The sequence below is a fragment of the Typopeltis vanoorti genome, chromosome 11 (assembly GCF_054136105.1).
Source record: "Typopeltis vanoorti isolate ZY-2024b chromosome 11, IOZ_Tvanoo_1.0, whole genome shotgun sequence".
Lineage (NCBI taxonomy): Eukaryota > Metazoa > Arthropoda > Arachnida > Uropygi > Thelyphonidae > Typopeltis > Typopeltis vanoorti.
Genome location: NC_143559.1, coordinates 78,240,265 through 78,265,718, shown reverse-complemented (window position 1 = coordinate 78,265,718; position 25,454 = coordinate 78,240,265). Strand labels below are relative to the sequence as shown.

Genomic DNA, 25,454 nt, shown 5'->3' with positions numbered 1-25,454 from the left:
TCTTGGTTTAATTCTTTCATAGTTTCTTTTGTGATCAAATAGGGTATACTTTGCAGTTTTTCTCGTAAACTTCATTTCTGCTGTTGTTAATCTTTGTTTGTCTTTTTGTTTTATTGTCCAGATTTTGCTTCCATCCATTCAATAGTCATTTTTATAAATATGCAGCAAGCTGATCTTCTATGATCCATTATCCAAATGTTTAATTTATTTTCAATTTCTGGCTATTTTTTCAGTTTTCGGCTGAGATTTTAGAATTTGCTTCTATTAATTACTACTCTTGTTTCCTCAAAGTTTGTACCATTTTTTTCTGTAGGCAGAGGCTCAAAGTGTTGCTGTGCTGCCTGACTGCCATTCTTTTTCTTGTGTACTCAATCACACTACACTTAAATGCTATTGTATAGCTGTGTCTGTGCTTCATAGAATTCATGGGCTATAAAAACAATTAATATAATAATGTATTGATTATCATTTTAACTGTATGACCTTTAATGACAGTGCAGCTATTGAAACTGATCACACATTACCGACAAGCAATGATGCACTGTAACTGCGCATACATAAAAAATACATCGGTGTATAAGGTATACCGGTTTATAAGATGCATTTGGCTTATAAGACACATCCTAATTTTTAGATAAATTTTAGTATAAAAAAAGCACATCTTATAAGGCAAAAAATATGATACATGGAATTCTGTGATTTTGCATGTCACATTTGTAAGGTAAAGTAATTGCATTTCAGAATTCTTTCCAACAGGCAAGAATTCTGTAATTGCATTTCAGAATTCTTGCCTGTTGGAAGCAATGTAAGGTGGTGACTATGTCTAAATTTAGTTAATCATCCATTAAGGAAGAGAGCGTATTTAAGGTAACATATCTCTTCATTCCTTTTTTTTTATAAGGATGTCTAGGTAGGAATAGTAATATTTCCACCCTTTTCTTCTTCTAATGCAAATTTGATTTTTGTATATTGATTATTCAGAAAATATATAAAATCTTCAAGGTCTTTGTGGGTATGTTTCCAAACGATAAAGATGTCATCAGCATATCTCCAACAGAAATACATTTAGTGTTAATAGCTTCATATGCCTATCTTCTGTAATGGATGATGGTGGTGTGAAGCAGCACATCTCAATCTCCATTACAGATTTTAAGGTTACCTGTACTATAGCTACTTTTCCATGTATAAGTTGGTGATCAGGCAATAAAGGTGAGCCCATTGCCATACAATTTTTCTTACCAAGTGTAAAGAATGAAGATTTGGGGCAATGATGAGACATCTGGAGGAAATAGGTTTTCAAGGATCTCTATTGATTCTTTCACAGACATTGGTAAATAATGAAACTCCATCTAAACCAGCTAATATAGCTGATGGGAATATTTGTATGTTTGCAAGTTTATCTATGAAGTGCATTGGCTTTTTTTCAAGTAGGAGTTTGTATGTCTGATATGAGGCTTGAGGAGGTGAGATAGGTGTTCAGAGGAAAGATATGTTGGAAAGCTTTGGATGGGAGGGGGGGGTCTGTCTTATGAACTTCAGGCACGCTATGTAATCTGGGATGATCAGGTGGCTGAATTTCATTTTTTTAGATCCTCTGTAAATTCAAAAGTACTAGAGATCATATTATTATGTTTCATAATGTTTTACAGTATAGACAACATCAAGGGAGGAAAAAATATTTATCACACTCACTAATATTTCACTGGTTTTCTAACCAGCATCATCAAAGCACAATTATAACTGTGATAGGCACACAGCACTAAACTATGTAATTGGGGAAAACAATTTAAATTTTAATCGATAAATGTTATTGCATGGTGCCCTCTATTGGTTGGATAGCCAAAGTTAATTTACAAAAGTCAGGCTATCGTGTCTTTGATATCAGGTCATTCCCAGATCTTTGGTAAATTAATGCAGCCATATTTGTTGAAGTTACGAGAGAGTGCTTCATAGCTGATGCTGATTCTAAAAATAGTCTCTCAGACCTATAACAACATCTGTGTAATAAAGATGTCCTCCATCTCATCCTGTGTGGAGGAGTATCCGGAGCATGGTTTGCCAGTTCCATCTGGCCATACAGATAATCACAGATGTAATTTATTTTTGTGTTCTTCAAGGCAGATGTATTTATATTTAACAACACCAAGTGGAATCATGATCTATTTCTGAATATGTAGAAGAGTCTGATAACAGGGATGCAATTTTGGTTTCATATTCTGCACTATATAAAATGACTGTTGGATTTCATTTGTCTGCTTTAAATATAATGATTTCATCATTGTTACGTAAAATATGGAGTATAGTAAATATATGGAAAGCTATAGATATATGCATTTGAAGAGGTCGTGAAGAATTGATAAAGGAATTGTTAAATATAGTCTGTTAAAAAAAAAAAAAAAAATCCCAGCGTTTTGTACAATAGTTCACAAAAACAGAACCTTTTTAACTTCTAATAAATTTTTCAAACTATAATCTGACTAATATAGATGCTTCAGTTCTAAACAAAGATTTTAATTATGCCATTACTCTCTAGCCATGTTGTCTATTCCAGAAGGGGACATCATTATTAAACAGTCACTTACCAAAAAATAATATTATGGCTTTAGAGAAAGACGACACTTCAAGAAGTTTATGGAACAGTGATGAAATACTTCAAGCAGATAAAGGGAATTCAGCAGTCATTTTAAGTAACGCAGACTATGACCAAAATCACCTTCCTGTTGTTGGACTTTTCCAGGTATTCAGAAATGGACCATGATCCTACTTGGTCATCACATATAAAAAATAATGATATGATCTCTGGTACTTTTGGATTTGCAGAAGATCTTAAAAAGCAACTGAAATCCATACATCTGATCACTCTTAGATTATATGGCATGTCTAAAGTTCATAAAACATAGATTCTTTCCCCCCTCCCATCTAGTTCCTGGTGGCAGAAGCTCTCTAATGCATCTTTTCTCCTAAAGATCTCTCTAACCTCTAGCCTCATATTGGACATTCAAATTTCCCCATCAGATATTAGCTAGTTTAGATGTTGTTTTGTTATTTATGAATATCTCTGTGGAAAAATCAATAGAGATCCTTGAAAACTTTGCAGAACACTCCCAGATGTTTTGGAAGTGTTTTACAACCATACTTATTAGAAGTGTTCTGCAAAATATAAATTGAATCCCAAAATAGTCTGTCACTTTTGAATTGTAGTCTTTTTAAAGTGCATCCAACTTTCCATAGTGTATTAAGCATATGATCTCCTGATCCACTTTGTCCATATTGCTTTATAACTATATAATTATGGTGTTTTCTATCCATAATATGGGAGTTTACACTGCCTATATATAAATAAATAAGTTCATCAGTTTATATTACTATGGAAAATTGAGTATACTAATCATAACTGTTACTGAATAAAAGAATACTGTCTTAAAGAGAGAGAGAGAAATACACATGACAGAGTATGCATCACTGTATAGACCTGTGGAAATGGCATTTGCTCCCATAGCACAAGGCCACTGGATTCTAATCTTAATTCTAGTCATTAACTAGAGGAGCTAGACTTTTTTTCAGCTATTTCTTGAGTTATTTGATCTTCGGCACAAGTAAAGTCCCCCCCCCCCTGTAAACTTGGATTTTAACTCCACAACTCAAGAAAATTGGCCATGGAACTTGTACTATTTCAGACAGCAATATATAGTATTAGGGTATGAGGTAGCTGTAGTTGTCTGTGTCATACTCTCCTTTTCAGGTGCCTTTTGGTTCTGATAGTCTTGGTCTAGCTATCAGAGACAGCTAAGGATAGATATTGACTGGCCATTGATCTTCAACAAAAAAAGTTAGTTAGGGCTGAAATGGAAGAGATCGGGGCCTCACCACGTTACTATCCTCTATCCCAGCGATTTTCAACCTATGTGCTGTGGCACATTGGTGTGTCGTGAGAGGTCTTCAGGTGTACTGCGAGATTTATGAAAACAAATTAATTGAAAGAAATAATGTTGTAATTTGTGCATTTATTTATTAGTGTCTGGTCTTCCCTCTTCTTATATGTGTAAATCAATCAAAATTATGCCTATTTTTTGCCAGATCATCAAAAAAATTTAAACATATTTTTAGTGTGCCACAGAATATTTAATAATTAGTCTAGGTGTGCCGTATTATGCAAAAGATTGAAAATCACTGCTCTATCCTATAGTTGACCATGGAGAAACTGAAATATTTTACAAGCTATGCTTTGAAATTTGGAACCTCTGCAACGTCCCAAGCTGTAAATAGTTACAGGGAAGAAGACACTGAAACTGTGAGTAAAACGAGTGCTGCAAATGCACTCCATGATGATGTCCAAGTTAAATCTTAAAGGAAGGTCAGCATCTGATATTCCTCGTTTGAAAACAAGAAACAGAGTCTTGAAAATTGGAACTTGGAATGTGAGAACATTATATAAACTAGGGAATTTTGACAACCTTATACAGGAAATAAAATATATACACGTTTACACAAGAATATTATTTAATTTGCCAAATATTCAGTCTGAATATTACAGACCATCTTCAGTGGCTACATCATCATACATGTCAAGGATTTAAGCCTAGCATGGCCTGTTCTGGCTGTAGAATTCATCGTTGAATCATTTAAGAGGACGTCTTGGTTTTCTTTTTCCTAATGGCTTGTACTTTAAGGCTTGTTTTGGTAATCTTTCTGTTTTCATTCTTTGAATGTGTTCCATCCATTTATGTTTATATTTTTTAATTTTTTCTATTACTGGTTCTTGGTTTAATTCTTTCATAATATCTTCGTTTCTTTTGTGATCAAATAGGGTATACTTTGCAGTTTTTCTCATAAACTTCATTTCTGCTGTTGTTAATCTTTGTTTGTCTTTTTGTTTTATTGTCCAGATTTCGCTTCCATACATTAAGACTGGTAGGGCTAATGTATTGTATATGTTTAGCCTGGTTTGTTTTTGAACTAGGTTTGGTTCAAAAACAAACCAGGTTTAAATATAGAGTTAATTACACCTGTTATTTTTAAATATTTTGCAATTTTTATGTTTATATCTTTTTCATTTTCATATGTGATCATACATCCTAGGTAGTTAAATAATTTAGTTAAATTTAACTAAATCATCTAAAACAAACTCCTTATTTTATATAAATGTTCTAAATTAGAAACAAATTTATTCCATGATTCTCTATGTCTTTTTCTGACTTCTCTTTTACCTATGGCTCTTATTCTTTTATATTCTATTTCATCTTCTAATCTTTTACTGCTTAACCATTTGTGATAGGCTTCTTTTTTCTTTTTGATTATTTCTTTGATTGTATCATCCCAGATCTTCAGTTTTTTCCTTTTATTGAATTTTTTGGTCTTTCCTAAGCTTTCATTTGCTGCTGCATTTAGCATTGTTTTTATATTAAGCCATTCTATTTCTATTTCTTCATTTTGTTTTATTTTATCTAGATATTGGTTAATTCTTTGTTCATATAGCCATTGTACATTTGTGTCATTCAATAGTCTAGTTTTATAAACAAATGTTTCAATTTTTCTTTCTGTTCTTGTTACTTGTAGCCATTTAGGTGGTAATCTTAATTTTATTTTAACAAGGAAGTGGTCACTGCTTATTTCATATCCTCTGTGAACTCTAACATCTAGTGAAAATTTTGATGTCTTTTCATTTAATATGAAGTAATTAATATTGATTTCCATCCTCTTGCTGCTCAAGTATATTTATGTATGTCTTTATGTTTATAGAGGGAATTCATTATTTTTAGGTTATTATAAACTACAAAGTCAATCAATTTTTTACCATTTCTGTTTAGAGTGTGTTCTCCATGTATTCCTATATTATTATTAATTTTCGTGTTTCCAATTCTTGCATTTAAGTCTCCTGCTATTTAGTTAAAGTTAAATTTTTACTCCATTTTATTATTATTTCATTTAAGTAGATATTAAAAAGAGTTGCTGAGAGGGGACATCCCTGTCGGGCCCCTTGGTTTATCTCTCTTGTATATGATAGCTCATGATTTAATCTTATTTGTATTTGATTATTTTCATATATACTTGTGATAGCTTTTAGGATATTATTTGGTATTTGTCTTTCTTTTAATATGTTAAATAATATGTTTCTTTTAACTTTGTCAAATGCTTTTTCAAAGTCAATAAATGCAGTATGTGTTTCTAAATTATATTCTCTTCTTTTCTCTATTATTAATTTTAGGCAAAAGGCTGGGTCTATACATGATCGTCCTTTTCTAAATCCATTCTGTACCTCTAGAATAAAGTTTTCGGAATATTTCATTAGTTTGTTATTTAAGATTCTGCTATATATTTTGTAACAGGAATTTAGTATACTGATACCTCTATAGTTTTTAGGGTCATCTCTATTACCTTTCTTAAAGATAGGAATCACAATTGCTTTTTTTTTTCCATTCTATTGGGGGGATACCATGTTGAGTAAATTTTATTTAAAAATAATAAGAGTCTTTCTTTGAATCTTGTTCCTGCGTATTTATATAGTTCTGAACCTAGCTTATCTTCTCCAGGTGATTTTCCGTTTCTTGTTTCTTTCAGGCTGATTTCTAATTCTTCTTCAGTTATTTCCTTTTCATTTTCGTTAATTGTTTGCCAGTTGTCTATTTTAAAATATTTGTCTGTCCACAGTTCTGTGTAGTAATTTAGAAATTCTTCTAATTTCAATTCAGTGTTTAATTTTATGTTTTCTTTGGTATCTGCATTTAGGTGTTTCAAAATCTTATATACATTGGCTACATAGAAATAGTTTTAAAAAACAAGGTGGAATACGAACAATTGATCATTCACAAATAGAATGAGCCATGTGATGTCATATCGCTAAGTATTAAAAGATTAAAAAATTTTTATCAGAGTCATGATTAAATTAAATATATTAATTCAGAAATTTTGTAATAATCTTAAATAACATTAGACTAATATAGAAAATTAAAATAAAAAATAATAATAATTAATGTGTTATCCTGATTAAACTTTCCCAAATTTTTGATACAGATATACAGTCATTACCATTCAAGTTAGGATGTTGAAGTAAAGCCTCCACACTTTCTTTAAATGAACGTTCAAATTTATAGCGACATCTGTGTAGGAGGAGTGTCTTGGACCAAAGAATGTTGTGGCTTGTTTCTATTCCGTGCTGAGCTAATCCAGATTTCTCGGGTTTGTTGTGTTGAATGGATGATTGATGCTCTTGAATTCTTTTTTCTGTAGAGCGTCCAGTTTGTCCAAAGTAGGAAAGATTACAGTTACACGGAACTTGACACACACACACACACACACACACACACACACACACACACACACACACACACACACACACACACACACACACCAGGTAGAAACATAGTTGAGCATTTATCTTTCTTTAGAAGAAGGAAAATGGGTGGATAATTTGTTAATAGGTGTATAAGTGTCTGTTAAATCATATTTCTTCAGAATTCTTGAAGTTGGTTCTGAAATCCCGGAAATGTAAGGAATTGGAACTCAACGTATTGAATCTTTGCTGTTTTGTGTTGGATTGTAAGAATCGAAAAGATGTTGTGTACTCTTTTCGGAGAAGCCATTTAGTTTCATGTGATGTTTGATAGTCGAAAGTTCTTTCTGTAATAAATGAGAAGTTGAACAATTAGTTTTGGCTCGTCGTATTAAACATTTTATGATTCCTGTTTTTTTGACAAGGATGATGGCAGATTCTTTGAGAATATGACGACCTGTGAAAGTTGGTTTTCTGTAAACTGTTGTTGTAAGAATACCTGAAGGTGAACAGATGAGGAGGACGTCTAAAAATTATAACTTGTTGTCTTTTTCAATCTCCATGGTAAACTTTATACGAGGATGTAAGGAATTGATGCTGCTTAAAAAGGATGGTAAGGAGTCTCTGTTATGAGACCATACAGCAAAGATGTCGTCTATATATCTAACCCAAAAGGATGGTTGAGGGAATATAGATGAGAACAGGACTTCTTCTAGATGTTCCATATAAAAGTTGGCTAGAGCAGGAGAGAGTGGACTTCCCATGGGTGTTCCTTCCACTTGGTTGTAAAATTTGTTTTGACATAAGAAATATCCAGAGTGCATTACAAAATCAAATAACTTTATAATGTCTTGTGGGAAGATGTCAGCAAGTAATTGTAAAGTCTCTTTGAGATACATTTGTATATAAAGATTCTATATCAAAGTTAACCATAAGATCTGTAGGTTGTAATGCGATATTTTTCAATTTATTTAAGAAATCCGAAGAGTTTTTCAAAAAAGTGCGCGAGTTGCCTATGTGTGATTTCAATAATTTAGCTAGATATTTGGCTATGCGATAAGTAGAAGAATCAATACAATCCACTATAGGGAGAAGAGGAATATCTGTCTTATGTATTTTAGGTAGACCATAAAACCTAGCAAAATTAGTTTTTTGCCTTTCTGTCGTGTCTATATCCAAATTTATGACCTCTTCTAGCAGGGAGTTTAATTTCTTCAGTTGTCTGTTGGTTGGATCGTGATTGAGTTCTTGGTATGTTGAGCGATCTCGAAGTAAAAGGGAAATGAAGAATCAGGTTCCATTCGATGTTAACTAGAGAGGACTATAGAGAATTCATGTCCTTTTGAGAGGATGAGTATTTCACTATTAGTTAAAGGCGACCGGATACGTTGACGATCCAATTATCTGGAACTTGGAACGGCTTGATTTGTTTAGAAACCAGAACATCATATTTGCGGTTTAGATGTTGATTCTGTTTTTTATAGGAACGTTGTATAGAACATTTAGCCACATTCAGAACTATGTTTGAAAGATGTGGTTCTAAGTTTGTGGAGATATAGGTACGTAGATCAGAAACTTGATGAATGTTAATAGCCAGATCATGTTTAGCTGCTCTGAGTTGATTATGGATTAACGAACTGGTGTTCCTGTAAATATTATGAGCTCCAGGAGATTTAATGGTTTCTTTAATCTTAGCGAAATTAGGAATTATCTTGTTGTTGTTGTCTCGTGGCATTTTTCAGAAAGATGATCGTCGCTCACAACTTACCTTGAGTTACTGATAGTTTACCTAATTTACCAGTTTTTTTGGGTGAAGTTTTCCCCGTGAAGGAATAAAATTTGATTCTTTAAAGATACTTGTGACATTAGGATTATAAAATATATACACGTTTACACAAGAATATTATTTAATTTGCCAAATATTTCAGTCTGAATATTACAGACCATCTTCAGTGGCTACATAGGAATAGTTTTAAAAAACAAGGTGGAATATGAACAATTGACCATTCACAAATAGAATGAGCTGCGTGATGTCATATCGCTAAGTATTAAAAGAGTAAACATTTTTTATCAGAGTCATGATTAAATTAAAGATATTAATTCAGAAATTCATGTAATAATCTTAAATAACATTAGACTAATATAGGAAATTTAAATAAATAAATAATAATAATAATTAATGTGTTGTCCTGATTAAACTTTCCCAAATTTTTGATACATACAGTCATTACAATTCAAGTTAGGACGTTGAAGTAAGGCCTCCACACTTTCTTTAAATAAACTTTCTTTATACATTAGGAAATGAAAGGACTTAAAGTTGATGTGATTAGGAATTAGTGAAACAAGATGGCCTAATACAGGAAAACTAGAAAAAGATGGCTTTACATTTGTGTATTCTGGCAGAGAGAAGCATGAATATGGAGTGGGTTCATGATTAAGAAAGACATCTTTAAATGTGTAATGGGGCTGTGGCCTATAAATGAAAGAATAATACTTATTAAATTAGCCACAAAGCCTTTTAACATTATAATTATCCAGGTTTATGCCCCTATGATGACTCACAATGATGAAGAAATAGAAGATTTTTATAACGATTTACAAAAATCGATAGAATATGTAAAATCAGATGAGATACTCGTAGTGATGGGTGACTTGAATGCAAAGGTTGGAGAAGGGGAAGAAAATCCAGTTGTTGGAAAATTTGGATTAGGCGAAAGAAATGAAAGAGGTGAGAGATTCATACAATTCTGCATTCAAAACAACTTACACATAATGAATACTTTCTTTCAACATCCAGATAACTCTATAAGAAACCAAATAGATTTCATAATGATAAATAATAGATGCAAAAATAATATAACCAACATAAAAACACACCTAGGTTCAGACCATAACCCCGTTGTGTCTACTTTAAAAATTATACTAAAAAAACATTTCTAAAAACAATCACACTGAAAGACTTGACAGCTCTGAATATACCTGACAACATAATGATGTTAACTCAGAAATTAGGAAAAAAATTAGATCATGTAGGATATAAAACAGAAGACGATATACTTTGTAACACAGAGGAAATTGAAAACAGGTGGCCAAATTTTAGAAGTGCAGTATATAAGACAGCTAATGAGGTTATTCCAAAAATTAAATACAATAAGAAAAAACCTTGGATGACTGAATCAATACTAGAACTTATGAATGAAAGACGAAAAAAGAAAAGTACGCAACAGTATAGAATACTCAGTAAACTTATAAAAAATGAATGCAGAAAGGCTGAAGACAAGTGGCTAAATGAAAAATATAAAGAAATAGAGGAATTGGACAAGAAACACAATAGTAAAGAAATGCATAAGTCAATCCAAGCTCTGACAAATAAAAAGAAAAATTTCAACCATAATCCTTGTATAAAAGATCAAAATGGAAAAATGCTACTAGAAACACAAGATATCATAAAAAGATGGAAAGAATATGGAAAATAACTATTTGACTCTGATCGTACAGACATACCAGATATACAAATTATCGATGGTGAACCAATTACATATGTAGAAATAAAATACTCTCTAAATCAAATGAAAACAGATAAAACACCCTTTATCAGATCCCTATTGAATTGTTAAAGAAAGTAAATGAAAACACACTTAATGACCTAAAGGTTATTTTTAATAACATCTATGATACATGATACATCCCCAATGATCTAAGGAAATCCATCTTTGTCACTATGCCCAAAATTCCAAGAACTTTTGAATATTAAGAATAAAAGGCACTTTGTCAGTTGAAATAGAAGACACTCAATCAAGTTTTCAAAAAGACAAACGTACAAGAGAAGGAATTTTCAATTTGAAAACATTATGTGAAAGAAGCCTGGAAAACCAACAAAGCATATATCTTTGTTTTATTGATTACATCAAAGCATTTGATCACAAGAGCACATCAAAGCAATAGATCACAAGAAATGAATACATATCATACAGAATAACGGGTTAAAAGGAAAAGATCTAATTACAAATATATGCTGGAATCAAATGGCCTCAATAAGATATAAAAATGCATATACTGACAACTTTGAAATCAAAAAAGGAGTAAGACAAGGATATGTTTTATCACCCTTACTGTACAATACATATAGTGAGCAAGTTTTTAAAAATATTTCAGAACTGAAGAGTAAAAGTCAGAGGTAGGAACTTCAGGTATGCAGATGACACAGTCCTTATAGCTGAATCTGAAGATGACCTTCAAAACTTAGTCACAGAAATTTATAACAAGCTTAGACATAGGATTAATTATTAACCTAAAGAAAGCAAAGTGCATGATTATATCAAAAGAACCAATAAATAAGAAACTAAACATAACAGTTAACAAAAAGAAAATTAAACAGTTCGGTCTTTTATATATTTGGGACAAATGCTTACAGATAGAGGAAATTCCCTTAAAGAAATAAAAAGAAGAATAGAGATAGCAAGAAAAGCCTTTATTGATATGAAAACTGTTCTAACATGCAGAGACATTAATATAGACACAAGAAAAATATTAATAAAATGCTATATCTGGTTAAGCCTTCTCTACAACAGTGAAACATGGACTCTAAATAAAGAAGCAGAGAAGAAATTAGAAGCTTTCAAAATGTGGACCATCAGAAGAATGTTGAAAATACCATGGACAGAGAAAATGAAAAACAAAGGTGTTTTTAAGAAAGCAAAAATGAAAAGAACATTAATGAAAACAATTAAAGAACAAAAACTTAAACATTTTGGACATCTAACTAGACAAGAAGGCATTCAGAAATTAATATTAGAAGGGAAACTGGATGGAAAAGAGGGAGAGGTAGACCCAGGAGAATGTGGTTTAAAGACATTAAGGACTGGACTGGCTTGAATTACCATAAATGTTCCAGAGCAGCAAAAGAAAGAAAAAGGTTCCCTGACATGGTTGCCAACCTCCCTGGGGGGATGACACTTGAAGAAGAAGGGCTGAAATGGCTCATATATTACTCCCTTTGGGGAACAAATAAAAAACATTAGCAGGTTAATTTGATTATTTTTTTTTATTTGTATGACAAACATAACAGAATTATGTTTGCAGATTGATTTGTTCTGTAAGGTTGTCAATAAAACACACATGTAATTCATGGCAAGCCCAGATAAATCATATTATCATACATTATAATTCGGTGGATTTGCTCCTCCTTGTAGTCAACTAAGCTGACAATTGCATACAGATGTTATTTATTGTTTTGTTAGTCATTTTTTGCAACAGATCTGTTCTCTCCCCTCCCAACTCTTTTTTATTGAGCCCACACATCACAAATGCACAGGCCTGAGCTAATAAGATTATCTGAATTTCTTACATCGCCCATAGCATCATATCTGTAAATTGTTAGACATTTATTTATATTAATTCCTATTTAAAATTTTCTCCTCTTTCAATGTGCCAATCATATATAAGTAGTTCATATATCATTGTGATTAGGTGACATATTATTCACTATGCCTTCAATAATGTAAATATATCATCCAAATGTAGAATTTCCCTACTTGACACCAACAGATTCTTTTTCCTTAAATATAGTTTAAGTTTCAATGTAAAGGATATATTACAATTTGTCATGTGCCCACTTGAAACATAAACAGAAAGAAAAGTACAGTCTGTTTCTTGCCAATACTGGGCATGAACCAAATTAATAAAATGTGAAGTATTTAGATAAATATAATTATTATGCACAGTAACAACTTAGTTAACTAGATTGTCATGTCTTGCTTTGTAAAAAAAAAAAAAAAAAAAAAAAAAGTCCATTATAAAGTTACTTAATTCATTTGTAATTGGATTAGGATAGTATTTACTTAATGGTGATTCCACTTTTTCTCATAGTAAAGTGGAAATCTGAAATAGCTGAAGACCTACGTAGGGGAAAACTGTTAGGTAGGTGCATCTTTTTTGAAGAACTATCCACTGATACACCTTTTGAGGATAGGGTATATATTTGGAGAAATGTTAATGATTGTACATGTTTCTGTAGCAAGAAACATGTACAATCATTAACATTTGGTAGAACAGTTCAGCATCCCTTGGTTGGAAAATTCCTGGTTTTGGATCTTGTCATGATATAAGGAGCATTTATGTGTGATATAAGAGGTAATTCAATGCATTTAAGATGAGCTGGTTGTTCTTGGGTGGAGGTGCAAGATTATCATCTCAGAGACAAAACTATGAGCACATTGCAGAATATTAATTGATATCAGGGAATCCATTGTGCCAAAAAAAAAAAAATGGACTACATGTAAGAACTAATTGTGTAGTCTGAGTACTGATCTAGATTGTGGTAGGGAGATCATAGGTAAAAACCTGGATTTAAAGGATTGAATAATCATATTACCAGCCAGCAGTGATTTACAAGATTTCTGTTTGCCTCAGTGAAGCTCTTTCAAAAAAAAAAAAAAAAAACCATCATACTCTTGATCTCTCTCTCAGTAATGTTTTTTTTTTTTTTTTTTTTTTTTTTTTTTTTTTTTTTTTTTTTAAGAAAAGTTCAAAGGTGCACACTTTATCATACTTATCTTAATGTGATCATGTGGCAGCTCTTTGTATGACTATGCAGTTTAATTGTCAGTAGGTGTTTTTATCAAATGACTCACATTAGATTTTTTTTTTTTTTTTTTTTTTTTTTTTTTTTTTTTTTTTTTTTTTGTCAGTGGCTATCTTATATTGTTATACATGTTTTATCAAGTTCATGGTCACTAGTTTTTGTTTTGGACCTTGGGGGGGGGGGGGGGGGGGCTCTTTTTGTTGTTAATTATGATAGTAAATGTTTTTATATACCATGCAACATCTGTAAGAATTAACATAATTCTAAAGAAACAATATGCAGACAAATTCTTGTAACTGCGGATCTGATGAATGCTTCAGCATAGGTTTAGCATTCATAAAACAGTTATATGCAATGGGTTCTGACTTCCCAATTACTAGGCTTACACTCATGTTACCTTTTGTTTTAGAAGAATCCAAAATAAAAAAAATCTACAAAACAACTAGATATTGCAATTTATTCCTGAATGGAAAGCAGACATTAACATTTGCTTATAATGTTATGTTTGGTTTTTATTGCCATTTTGTAATAAACAAAACAGCTTTAGTGTGATTAATAATTAGTTAATAAATTAATGAACATTTCATCGGTAAGAAATCATTTGTATTTGCTTCCAATTTTATCTCTGAAATGAAGAATTTAATTTCTTTTCAGGGCTGTGATGCACATTCTCCTGAATATGTTGAAAGACTGAAGGATGAAAAGACAGCTTGTAATATAATAGAAAGATTGCAGGATTACATAGAAGAAAGAGGCACTCCTTCAGAGTTATGCAAAATTTATCTCAGAAGGATAGAGCATATTTATTACAAGGTCAGAAATTTAGAAACATTTCATCATTCAATATCTAAAAAATGGGATTGTACTGTATTTGTAATATATGAAAATGTTTATTTGTAAGAGAATATTTTTAACACCAAAGTAAACCTGGAGTTGTTTATCTTTACTATGTCAGTATTTTCTCTTTACCTTGAATCTCTTTCATGGTATTGCAAACAGAATGGCAGTTTAATTTTTAACTGTTGATTTTAACAATATTTTAAAATCTTATAATAATGATTGATTATCCATATTCAAAAATGGGATCTTGCTATATTTGTAATATCATCATCATCAAATTCCTGACATGTGCCCTCAAGGGGTGTACAGGATATGATAGTACTACATGAAAAATTTATGTCATTACTAACTTCTTATCTACAATTTTCTTCCAAATCAGTCTGTTACTTGTCAAGACTCCAACATTATTAGATCTTATATTTCTATCGTCTAAGGCACTTTGTACCATATCAATCCACCTATATCTTGGTCTTCCTCTGGGTCGTTTTGCTGCCAACCTGGCAGAGAACACGGGTTTTGCTAATCTTTCTTTGCCCATTCTGTTTAAGTGACCATACCACCTGATATTAGCTCTGCTAATGCATTCCTGGATGCTGACAATGTCAAATTCTTTCCTAATATCCTCGTTTTTAATATGATATTGCCATTGATGCCATCTGTTCATGCCTCTAATCTTTCTCAGGACTCTCATATCTGCGGTCTCTAGTCTTTGGTCAAGTGTTTTACTTCTGACTCGGCTCTCAGATCCATAAGTTAAAACTGGTTTGAACACTATCTTGTATACAGCTAATTTAGTGTTCCGACTAATTTCACTCTTATTCCATATGAATTTATTCAGTTGACTTCCTACCATACTAGCTTTGTTGATTCTGTTGTCTCTTTCCATATTTAATTTACCATCTTCACTAAAAATCGTGCCTAAGTAGCTGAAATGTTTTACTTGTTCCATAGGTTCTCCATTCACAACACAGTTGACATTTTTAAGAATTCTACCTATTTTCATTGTCTTTGTCTTTTTAATGCTGACCTTCATACCATATCTATTACAACAGTTATTCAATTTAGTCAGGGAATCTTGCAAACTTGTAGCGGATTTATTTAGAAGTATAACATCATCCACATAAAGCAAAGAGCTGACATTAACATCTCCAATTGTGATATCATGTTTAATACCACTTTCCTTCGTAATGTGATCCATATAGATAATGAATAACAGAGGGGATAATGTACGTCCTTGTCTCACACCATCTTCCTGTACTTCCTTCAATTCTAACTGCTGACTTACAACTCAAATAAAGACTAAGTATTGCATGATATAATGCCCCATTGACACCATATAACTGTAGCGAATTGAATAGCTTCTCTCTTGGCACTTTGTCATATGCCTTTTCCAGATCGACAAAACTTAAATACAGATCTTTGTTATATTCCCATGCTTTCTCAACTATTTGTCGTAACGTGAAGATCTGATCCTGACAGCCTCTATATGGCCTGAATCCATCTTTTTCTTCACCAAGCTTTTCTTTCACAATTCTTCTCAACCGTTTCTCAAGTATACTTGCATAGATCTTGCCAGGAACACTCAGTAGGGAAATACCTCTGTAATTCTCACATTCAGTTTTATTTCCCTTTTTATATATGGGTACTACAAGAGCTCTACTCCAATCATCTGGGATTCGTCCCTCTCAAGGCCTTCTGAACTACAGTGCAGCCACTGTAAGACTTTTATACCACCATATTTCAGCATTTCAAGCCTTTGATGACTTTTTCTTCTTCAAGTGAGGATATGTATTCCTGACTGTATGCCTGTTGAGTGTTTTTTTACCACTGTGCTGTCATCACTGCTTGTTTCATTTAGCAATTTTTCGAAGTAATTACTCCATACTTCAAGGATATCTTTTTCTCCTGTTTTCATGTCACCTTTATCATCTCTAATTCCTTTTACAGCACTCTTTCCTCCATTTCTAAGCTTCTTCAACAGCCTCCAGAATATCTTACCACCTTCTTGATATTTATTTTCTATGTTCTTGCCAAAGTCCTCCCATGACTTTTGTTTAGCTAGTTTTACATAGTGTTTCGCTTTCTTACATTTGTTTCTGTATTCTCTAAGAGCAAAAGCTGACTTATTTGCCATGAACGTTTGATATGCTTTCTTCTTTTCCTTCACTGCCTGTTTAACTTCCTGTGTCTACTATGGAGTTCTGATTTTTCTATCCTTGCAGACAACCTCACCACATGCCTCCCTGGCTGAATCAATCAGGGTTTTCTTCAAGGCTTGCCACTGAGGGAGAAAACATCACTATCAACAATAACATAGTCAATGAGACTTTTCTTATTCCTTGCTTCTTCTCTCAATGTGAATTTGTGCACATTTTTATGTTGGAACATGGTGTTAGTAATAACCAGTCCATGTCCTGAGCAGAAATCCAACAGGTATTTGCCATTATTATTAGGTTTGCTCTTTTCTCCAAATTTTCCCAAAATAATTTTGTATGTCTGACAATCATTTCCTACTCTGGTATTTAGATCCCCAACAAGGACCAACTTTTCCTTTTTCATTGTGTCAGTTGCTTTTTCTAAAACATCAAAAAATTCCTCCACTTCTATCTTAGTAGAACCTTCTGTGGCACCATAATGACAAATAAGCCTCATTGTCCAATTGCCCATTCTGATATTTGCCCGCATCACTCTGCTTGAGACTGCCTGCCATTCAAAAAGATTAGCCTTGTATTTTGCATTGAATACTGTGGCTACTCTTTCTTTTCCTTGATTGTCTTTGCCTGAATATAACATTTTGTATTTATTGCTCAGAAAGATCTCACCAGTTTTTGTTTCAGTCACCCCTATTATGTTGATCTGGTACTTATCTAATTCTTCAGCCAGCTCCATTTCTTTGCCATTCAGGCTTCTTATGTTGATAGCACCGATCTTTAACTCTGGTAATGTTGAGTTTGGGTGTGCTTTCAGATTTGTTCCAGTAGCTGACTCTTCACTGTTCGCCCTGGTTCCCTGGCAACAACAACGGTGGCCTTGTTTAACCGGGCGACGCCCCAGCCGGCATGAAATTTTGTCATGTTGTACCATCATTTTGTATATTGGTTTAAGCCAATAAGAATACAATTTGGTCAGCTAAATCCCAAATTGCCAGCCCATCCTCGTTCATTCAGTATCCAGGTAGATACCCAACATTGTGCACCACGAGAAGGTGAGGATTGGACATTAGGTCAGAAGCCCTGGTCGGTTCTCTGCATTCCTTTAAAGGCTATGTGGGGGTCTCCTCTCAGTTATACAGCTTTAACTCTTAAGCACCCCCATAATATTTTAAAATCTTATATTAATGATTTATTATCCATATTCAAAAATGAGATCTTGCTATATTTGTAATATATGAGTGCTTAAGAATAAAGCTGGATAATGGGAGGAGACTTCCATGTGTAGCCTTTTAAGGAATGCACTAAGATATTAAATGAACAAGGCTGGGCTGATGAAATTATATTCTTATTTACTTAAAGAATTGTAACATAATAGAATTTCATGTAGACTGGGGTATTTCTTGGTTAAACAAGGCACCACATTGTTTTCATTAGAGAGCCAGGGTAAACAGTGGAAAGTCAGCTACTAGAACAAATCCTAACTCAACATTAACAGAGTTCAAGATTGGCATAGTAGTCTGTTTTTCCTGTTATACCCATTAATACATGAAGTCTGGGATTATGAGACACTTACGAAAATATATATATCAGATAAAGTCGATAATAACTAGAGTTCAGAATGGTGTAAAAGAATTGAACTAGATGGACATAATTACTTAAAAAACAGAACACAAAAGCAGATGAGATATTGTTTGAAAAACTACTAGTAAATCATAGCTTAGAACAATCATATTCAGATAATAATCAAGGGGAAAAGTAGTAGTAGCTATAACATGCAACACTAAATACAAGAATAACCTTCTCAAATGGCAGGTAATATCAAGTAGAATGATGTGAGCAATCAGAATGGGATATGGGACAATGAGATTAATTTGTGCTTATGATCCCACAGAAGGTTCTACTAAGGAAGAAATGGAGGAATTTTTCAAGGCATTAGAGAAGGCAGCTGACATAATGGAAAAGGGAAAGTTAATCTTTGTCAACGATCTAAACAGCAGAGTAGGAAATGATTGCCACATATAGAAATGTTTGGAGAAAAGAACAGAGCTAATAATAACTTGATACTACTTATGATAGGGTGGTTAAATCCTATCTACATTAACACTAAATACCAACTCCGTCTGTTCTAGTTTAATTACCAGCTTGTCATGTGGCAATCTTTCAAAGGCTTTATCAAAATAAATATACCATTGTGTATGCTGCCCCTTTGTCCATTTCACCTGTCACCTTGTTATAGTAAATAAGTAAGTAGATTATTAAAACAATCTTCCTTTAGCAAACCCATACTGTCCATCAAAGAGAATATCATTATCAACCCAGTTCTGAATTGTGGTCCTCATTAGCCTCTCTAACATCTTTACCACAAATCTAGACAAATGGTTAGTCTGTATTTCAAAGTCTTATTCTTATCATCCCCCCCCCCCCCCTTTATGAAGCAGAACAATTTTGTCCTCTTTCCACTCCTTTGGAATTTGGACAAATCTAAGACTCAAGTTAAAGAGGTAAATTAATGCTGTTACTAACTCCCTGGAACATTCCCTCAAGACACACAATCATGCACCGTCAAGTCCTATGGTTTTATTGACATCAAGTTTTCACTTAATTCTGTTAAGTTCTGAATGAAACTGAAACTGTATTAATTTATATTTTCTTCAGAACTTAATATGCATCTTATCAGATGGATAAAATTGTTTGTAAATTATCAGCAACAATAATAATTTAAGAGTCTATTTATTTGTCCATAGTGTTGTAATGTTGTAATGTATTTACTGTGAATAGTCCATTGTTTAAACTTTGCTAAAATTTTATTAATATTTGTATGTAGCTGGAAGAAGGCTAATCGGATTAAGTACCGATAACCAGGAGCAAAACACGTATGCCAAGTACACGTGCATGGTGGAAGGAGAGCACGCGGTTCCCCCTTCTCCCTCCCCTCCCCTCCCCCAAAAAAAGAAAGAAACCACCCCCACCGAAGAGCATGCTAGGAGAGATTATGGCGCTAGGTGCTGGGAGATGTGAGGTGACGTGAGCAAAGAGGGAGTAATTTAATGACATAGTAAGGAAGTGTTGGGCGTGGGATTTAAAAAGCGAAACAGCGCCAGCTCAGGCCTTTTTTGTCATCCTCTTCGCTTGCCAATGTTTGTCCCCGTTCCTTGGAAGGATTGTCGAAGCAGAGATCGTGGGAGAATGCCGAGGACTCCTTGGGAGATTGCCGGTTAAGGAATTGCCCAGCGGAGCTGAGTTCCTGATTACCGCAGAGACAGCTGAGCCAGATGACCAGTGAATGGCGAGCACCTGCTATCGTTGCCAGAGATATATCCAGTCCAGACCATTCAGTGGGGTAATGCAGACCAAGCAGAATGGAAGGTGGACCTGGAGATGATGTTATATCGTGATATGTATGATGTTCTAATAGTTCTCCAGCAATTGGTAATGTAGAAACTTTAATCTGTTTAGTGAATGTATAAAGGAAGAAAAACTGTAATTATTAGTTTGACAGTAAGTTTAGAAGGTTGTGAATTTTATGCAAGGACTTGAGAGATATAGTTTAAGAGGGCAGTGTAACTCTGAGATACGAATGAATAAATTAGGATTAATTTTAATGTCAATGAATGAATAACCTTTAGTATTGTGGAGTTTAAGCTCATGATTTACCCTTGATAGAATGTTTTAACTGAAGTGATACTTAAACATGCTAAGAGAGAGTAAGAAGGGTTAGATAATTACGTTTTTCATTGAGATTGATATTGAAGCAAGCATGTGCCAAAGTTTATTCATGATATGTAATCTGACTAGAGTGAGTGTAATTAAATGTGTTTTTTCTGGATTCAATAGTTAACTTGCCTGATATTATTTTCTATTGCACCACTCACAAATAATCGAACCATGGCGGGAGGTAATTTATAGAGGATGCTACGACTGCAAACTAAGTTAGAGATAGATGAGGTTTGAACTACTTCTACATAGTTTAAGAAATTAGGGATAGTGTGCTATGCTAAGTTCTGGTTCTTTGATTTTTCATTGTTCAGAAATCTAGGATTCAGGGTGGTGAAGAGAGAGTAAGTAAATTTTCCCTGAATCCGAAGAAAGAACCAGACTGAAACAAAGGAATTGCCATTGTCCATTGGGAATCTCTTTATCTTCTACTGACATGCAATATCCTTAAAGTTGTTAACGGGCTAAAGTAAATGTTGAGACTGCATAAACTAAAGAGTTAATGAAGTATAATTAAGGTTCTAACAGAAAGTATTGAATTAAGGAATTAGTAACGACATAGACACGAAGTAAATAATATAAGCCAAGTAAGAAGAATTATAAGGAAAGTGAGGACATAACAATTCCTAGTGCACCTTCTGCTCACTCACAATCAGCAGTTTTTTTCTCTCTCCTTCCCACTACTCTCAAGTTCTGCATGATGTTTCAAGAGGATGACGTATCTTTACTTGCTGCTAATTGATCATCTCTACTATATCCGTGATTATCATTCTATTTTTTAAAAATAATATTAGAAAATCATAGCTTAGAAAAAATCATATTTGGGTAATAATCACCAAGGGGAAAAGGAGTAGTAGCTATAGCATGCAACACTAAATACATGAATAACCTTCTCAAATGGCAGGCAATATTAAGTAGAACGGCATGGGCAAATATCAGAATGAGATACAAGACAATGAGATTAATATGCATTTATGATCCCACAAAGTCCCATGGATGAGAACAAATGCAGTTTTTGATAAAGTGTCATAGGAAAGGGAAAATTCTGTGAATTTTTCCAGAAATCAAATCACATCTGTTGTTGCTGCTGACTGTTGAAGGAAATAGAACAGTTCTCTGGCTAAAGTGACAAATCTTGCTTCATAATGCTAGAAAAGGCTGTAAATCTTAAACAGAAATAACAGATAATACAAATTAAAACTTCCAGGCATGATTATTTCTTTTGTTTTGTTTCTTAGGTATGCAAAAATGAACCTTCAGATCGTGAATAAATTCCTGAATATTAATAATGTAATATTAAATAGCTGACAACAAAAATGTTCATGCCATTTTAACATTGTAATTAACTATGTTTCTTCTTAATGATGCAAACCAACATTTGTTAATTCTGTCGTTCATGTTATTGAACCAGTTCATTTTTGAATTGGCATTTTTCTGACAAAATTCTTCAGTTACTTGACAATATTTGCATATCTTAGTCCCATCCCATTCATTCCAAACAATCCAAGTGTTGTTATAATGTATAAAAAAATGAATCCTCCACTCTGCTGTCTAAAAACTAATCCTTTTTTCCCCTCTCCCTCCCTCCCTCCCCTTTCCCCCATACAATATTATCCCTTTTCTCCCAGTTTCTTGCACGTTTATTTTTTTCCCATTCACTCTTTCTTTCATTCTCCATCCTTCTATATCACACGCCAATCTTTTCTCCAGTCGCTCAAGCTCACGTTTTGTCCTGCGAAGGAGTCTACATGAGTGTGCAATTTCTTTCTGAATAAGCATCTCATCATCTACATTATTACTTTCAACCACTTCCTTCAAACTCTCATTCATATTTTGTGCATCATCATTCACTGCTTCTGCTACATTCTCCATAACACTTTGACAATATAAAGTTATTATCAGTCACTTCATTCTTTCACGACTCGCATTTCTTATGCTCACTTGCGAAACATTTCTGATAAATATTTTCTCCATTCTCGCTCTCATACCACAAACCATTCACTCTCAGCAACTCAGTACCATAACGAAAAAGATTCTGAAAAGTATCACATAATAATAGTTGACTAAACAACATGCCTTAACTGCACAGTCAAAAATAAACAAAGTACCACCAAATATATATAACAATATTGCTAATATCTACTAAAAAATAATGACTTAGTTCAGCAACACATGTATGGCAGTACGATGCTAGAAAATTAGTTTGTGTTTTTGAATAGTGATGTCATGGGATTGCCTTATTTTACTCCTTTTGTGTGTGTGTGTATTTTGCAAAATATTTAAGTACCTGTTAAATATCCATTTTGTTTGTCCAATGCAAGTACTTTTGCTGAATGTTTATTGAAATTTCGCATTTAGAATCCTTACAAAATTTGTCAAACCATCTCAGTTTTTGTTTCAGTCTGACTTTCCAGCATCAATGGAGTAAAATGCTTTGAAATTTTATATAGCAAATATCGCTAACTGGAGGAAATTTGATAAAATATAGTGTTTAATACAAGTTCTAGAATATATTCTGGGTCCTTATACTAAACAGAATGATTGAAACTGTGCACTGGTTAGATGGAATTTAATGAAATTTTGTATTGTGGTGTCTCAAAATTTGTTTCAGTCATTTTATTATTTTGCCGCTTGTGCTGGTGATTCATTTTTCATATATACTGTAGGCATTGTTTTTAATGCCTACAGTACATATGAAAAAGAGTTCAGCATTTCATGAACTATATTATAACTTTAATACTCATTGGTTTTCACAGGTGCATTTCCTTGCATATTCATTCAGATTTACTAAAGTTGCTTTGATTTGATTCTGCATATATTATTGCTTTCATCTATCCTGTGAATGTTAAACTGGGTATTGATATTGTTGAACTCAACATGCATACAGTTTTTTTTTTTTTAATCGCATTTTGTTTCTGTCTTGGTTGGTGAAGTAGACATCATATCTGTTTTTCTCTTCAACCAACAGGTTGTTGGCTGAAATCCCACTGTGGCATGGATGCTTTTAAATGTGTTATGTGACAGATGACTTTTTTCATTTCAATGTAAGACATCTGTGAAGGCCTGAAATGTTTTTTTTAAAAACTGCATGTTTGGTCTCTAGAACAGGATTTCCTGATTGTTTTATACATAGCCTGCCTCAGTTCTAAATATGCTATAGGTTACCATTTTATTATGGATGAGATTAATGTAAAGAGAAAATATAATAATAATAGATTGCTTTTGGCTGGATATTACAGCCAAAAGCAATCAAGTAAATCAAGTAAACATTTCAATATGTTATTACTGTATTACTCTGCTAAAAATTGTATTGCTATATTTTTATTTTATTTTATTTTTACAGTTTGATACTAATGTTTTTAAGAAAAAACAACTTTTTGCTGCTAAAGCAAATGGAGAATTGATAGATGAAACGGCCATTCCTCAAGAAACCAGTCTAGACATTATGGATCGGTTGTGCAAATTCATATATGCTAAAGATAATACTGACCGAATACGTGCACAAGCTATGCTATGTCATGTATATCACCATTCCCTTCATGATAACTGGTTTGAAGCAAGAGATCTGATGCTTATGTCTCATTTACAGGATACTATTCAACATTCTGATGTGCCCACTCAGGTAAGTGTTTTTATTATTATCATGGTATGTGTTGGCATATGCAGTGATATTTGAAGTTTAAAAAAATTGCCGAAATGTGGGGTTGTTTTATACTCTAGGTATGAAATCTGAATCTTTAAATTCAGGCAATGAAAAACATTGTCAGGTGTTATGTTGGACCCATGTATTGTATACCCACAGTTCATAGAACCAGAGCTGGCAGATTGCCAAGAATAGTCAATTCATGCTGAAGGGGAGAAAGGATTAAAGGATGTATGAATTGGTCACCAACAAGTGAAATCATGTGCTTTAAAATAGTTATCATTTTAAAAACTACTACTACTATGTTCACTGGGCATCTACAGATGCTGTATAGTCACTCCGATGCTCGGTGATGTGCCACCAGGCTTCGACAGGTAGTCCTGTTGTTTGCTTTTTTGGCGGCCTCAACTCTCTGAAGATCAGTTCACTCCACACATGCCATCCATCTCATTGATGGTCTACCCCTGCCTCTTTTTCCAGGAATTTTATCTTCTATTACTCTTCTGAGAAGTCTCCCTTTCTATGTGTCCAAAATATTTTAACTTTCTTCTGTCAATATCCTTAAGGAGCCTTAAAGTTCTGCTGATCTTTTCTAACACCCATTCATTTGTACGCCTTTCAGTATATGATATCCTCAACCTTCTGTAACACCACATCTCAAAAACAGATAGCCCTTTCTTATCTGAAATCTTTAGGTTCCAAGTCTCACATCCATAAGTCGCTGTTGGAAAAACAACTGCATCCAAAATCCTCAACTTTGTTCCCATGGAGATAGATCCATCCTTCCAGATTTTAGACAGGTTTCTGACTGTTGTTTTAGCCATTCCTAACCTTTTTCTGACATCTTCTGAACAGCAATTCTTTATATTAATAATGGATCCCAGGTATTCAAATTTGCTGACTTTCTCCATTAAGGTACACTTGTTTCTCAAGAGTTTCTCTGTTTATATTTCCTTTGATTATATATTTGTTTTTCTAGGATTGTGTTGAAGTCCTCTGTTATTACTGATCTTGTTAACTTTGTCAAGAATTAGTCTTAGTTCTTCCATGTCATTACAAAGGAGTACTGTATCATCAGCATACCTCAGATTACTGATCAATCTACCTCCTATCCTAATTCCTGTCCTGAGCTCATCCCATGCTTCACCTATGATGTCCTCCGCATATATACTAAACAAGTGAGGAGAAAGTAAGCATCCATGCCGAACTCCTTTTCCGACTTGAAGCCAGTCAGTCAATCCAACACCTGTT

General features: G+C 33.3%; 1 protein-coding gene across 2 annotated transcripts in view; it reads left to right on the top strand.

The window, feature by feature from the left end:
* The window catches only part of eIF3c (eukaryotic translation initiation factor 3 subunit c), a 202,031-nt gene that overhangs the window by 116,532 nt on the left and 60,045 nt on the right, over nucleotides 1–25,454 (top strand). For both annotated transcript variants that reach the window (XM_090400058.1, XM_090400059.1), the window contains exons 12-13: nucleotides 14,508–14,666; nucleotides 23,904–24,182. In XM_090400058.1, coding sequence (XP_090256184.1) covers nucleotides 14,508–14,666; nucleotides 23,904–24,182 — 438 coding nt within the window. The remainder of the gene's footprint in view (nucleotides 1–14,507; nucleotides 14,667–23,903; nucleotides 24,183–25,454) is intronic.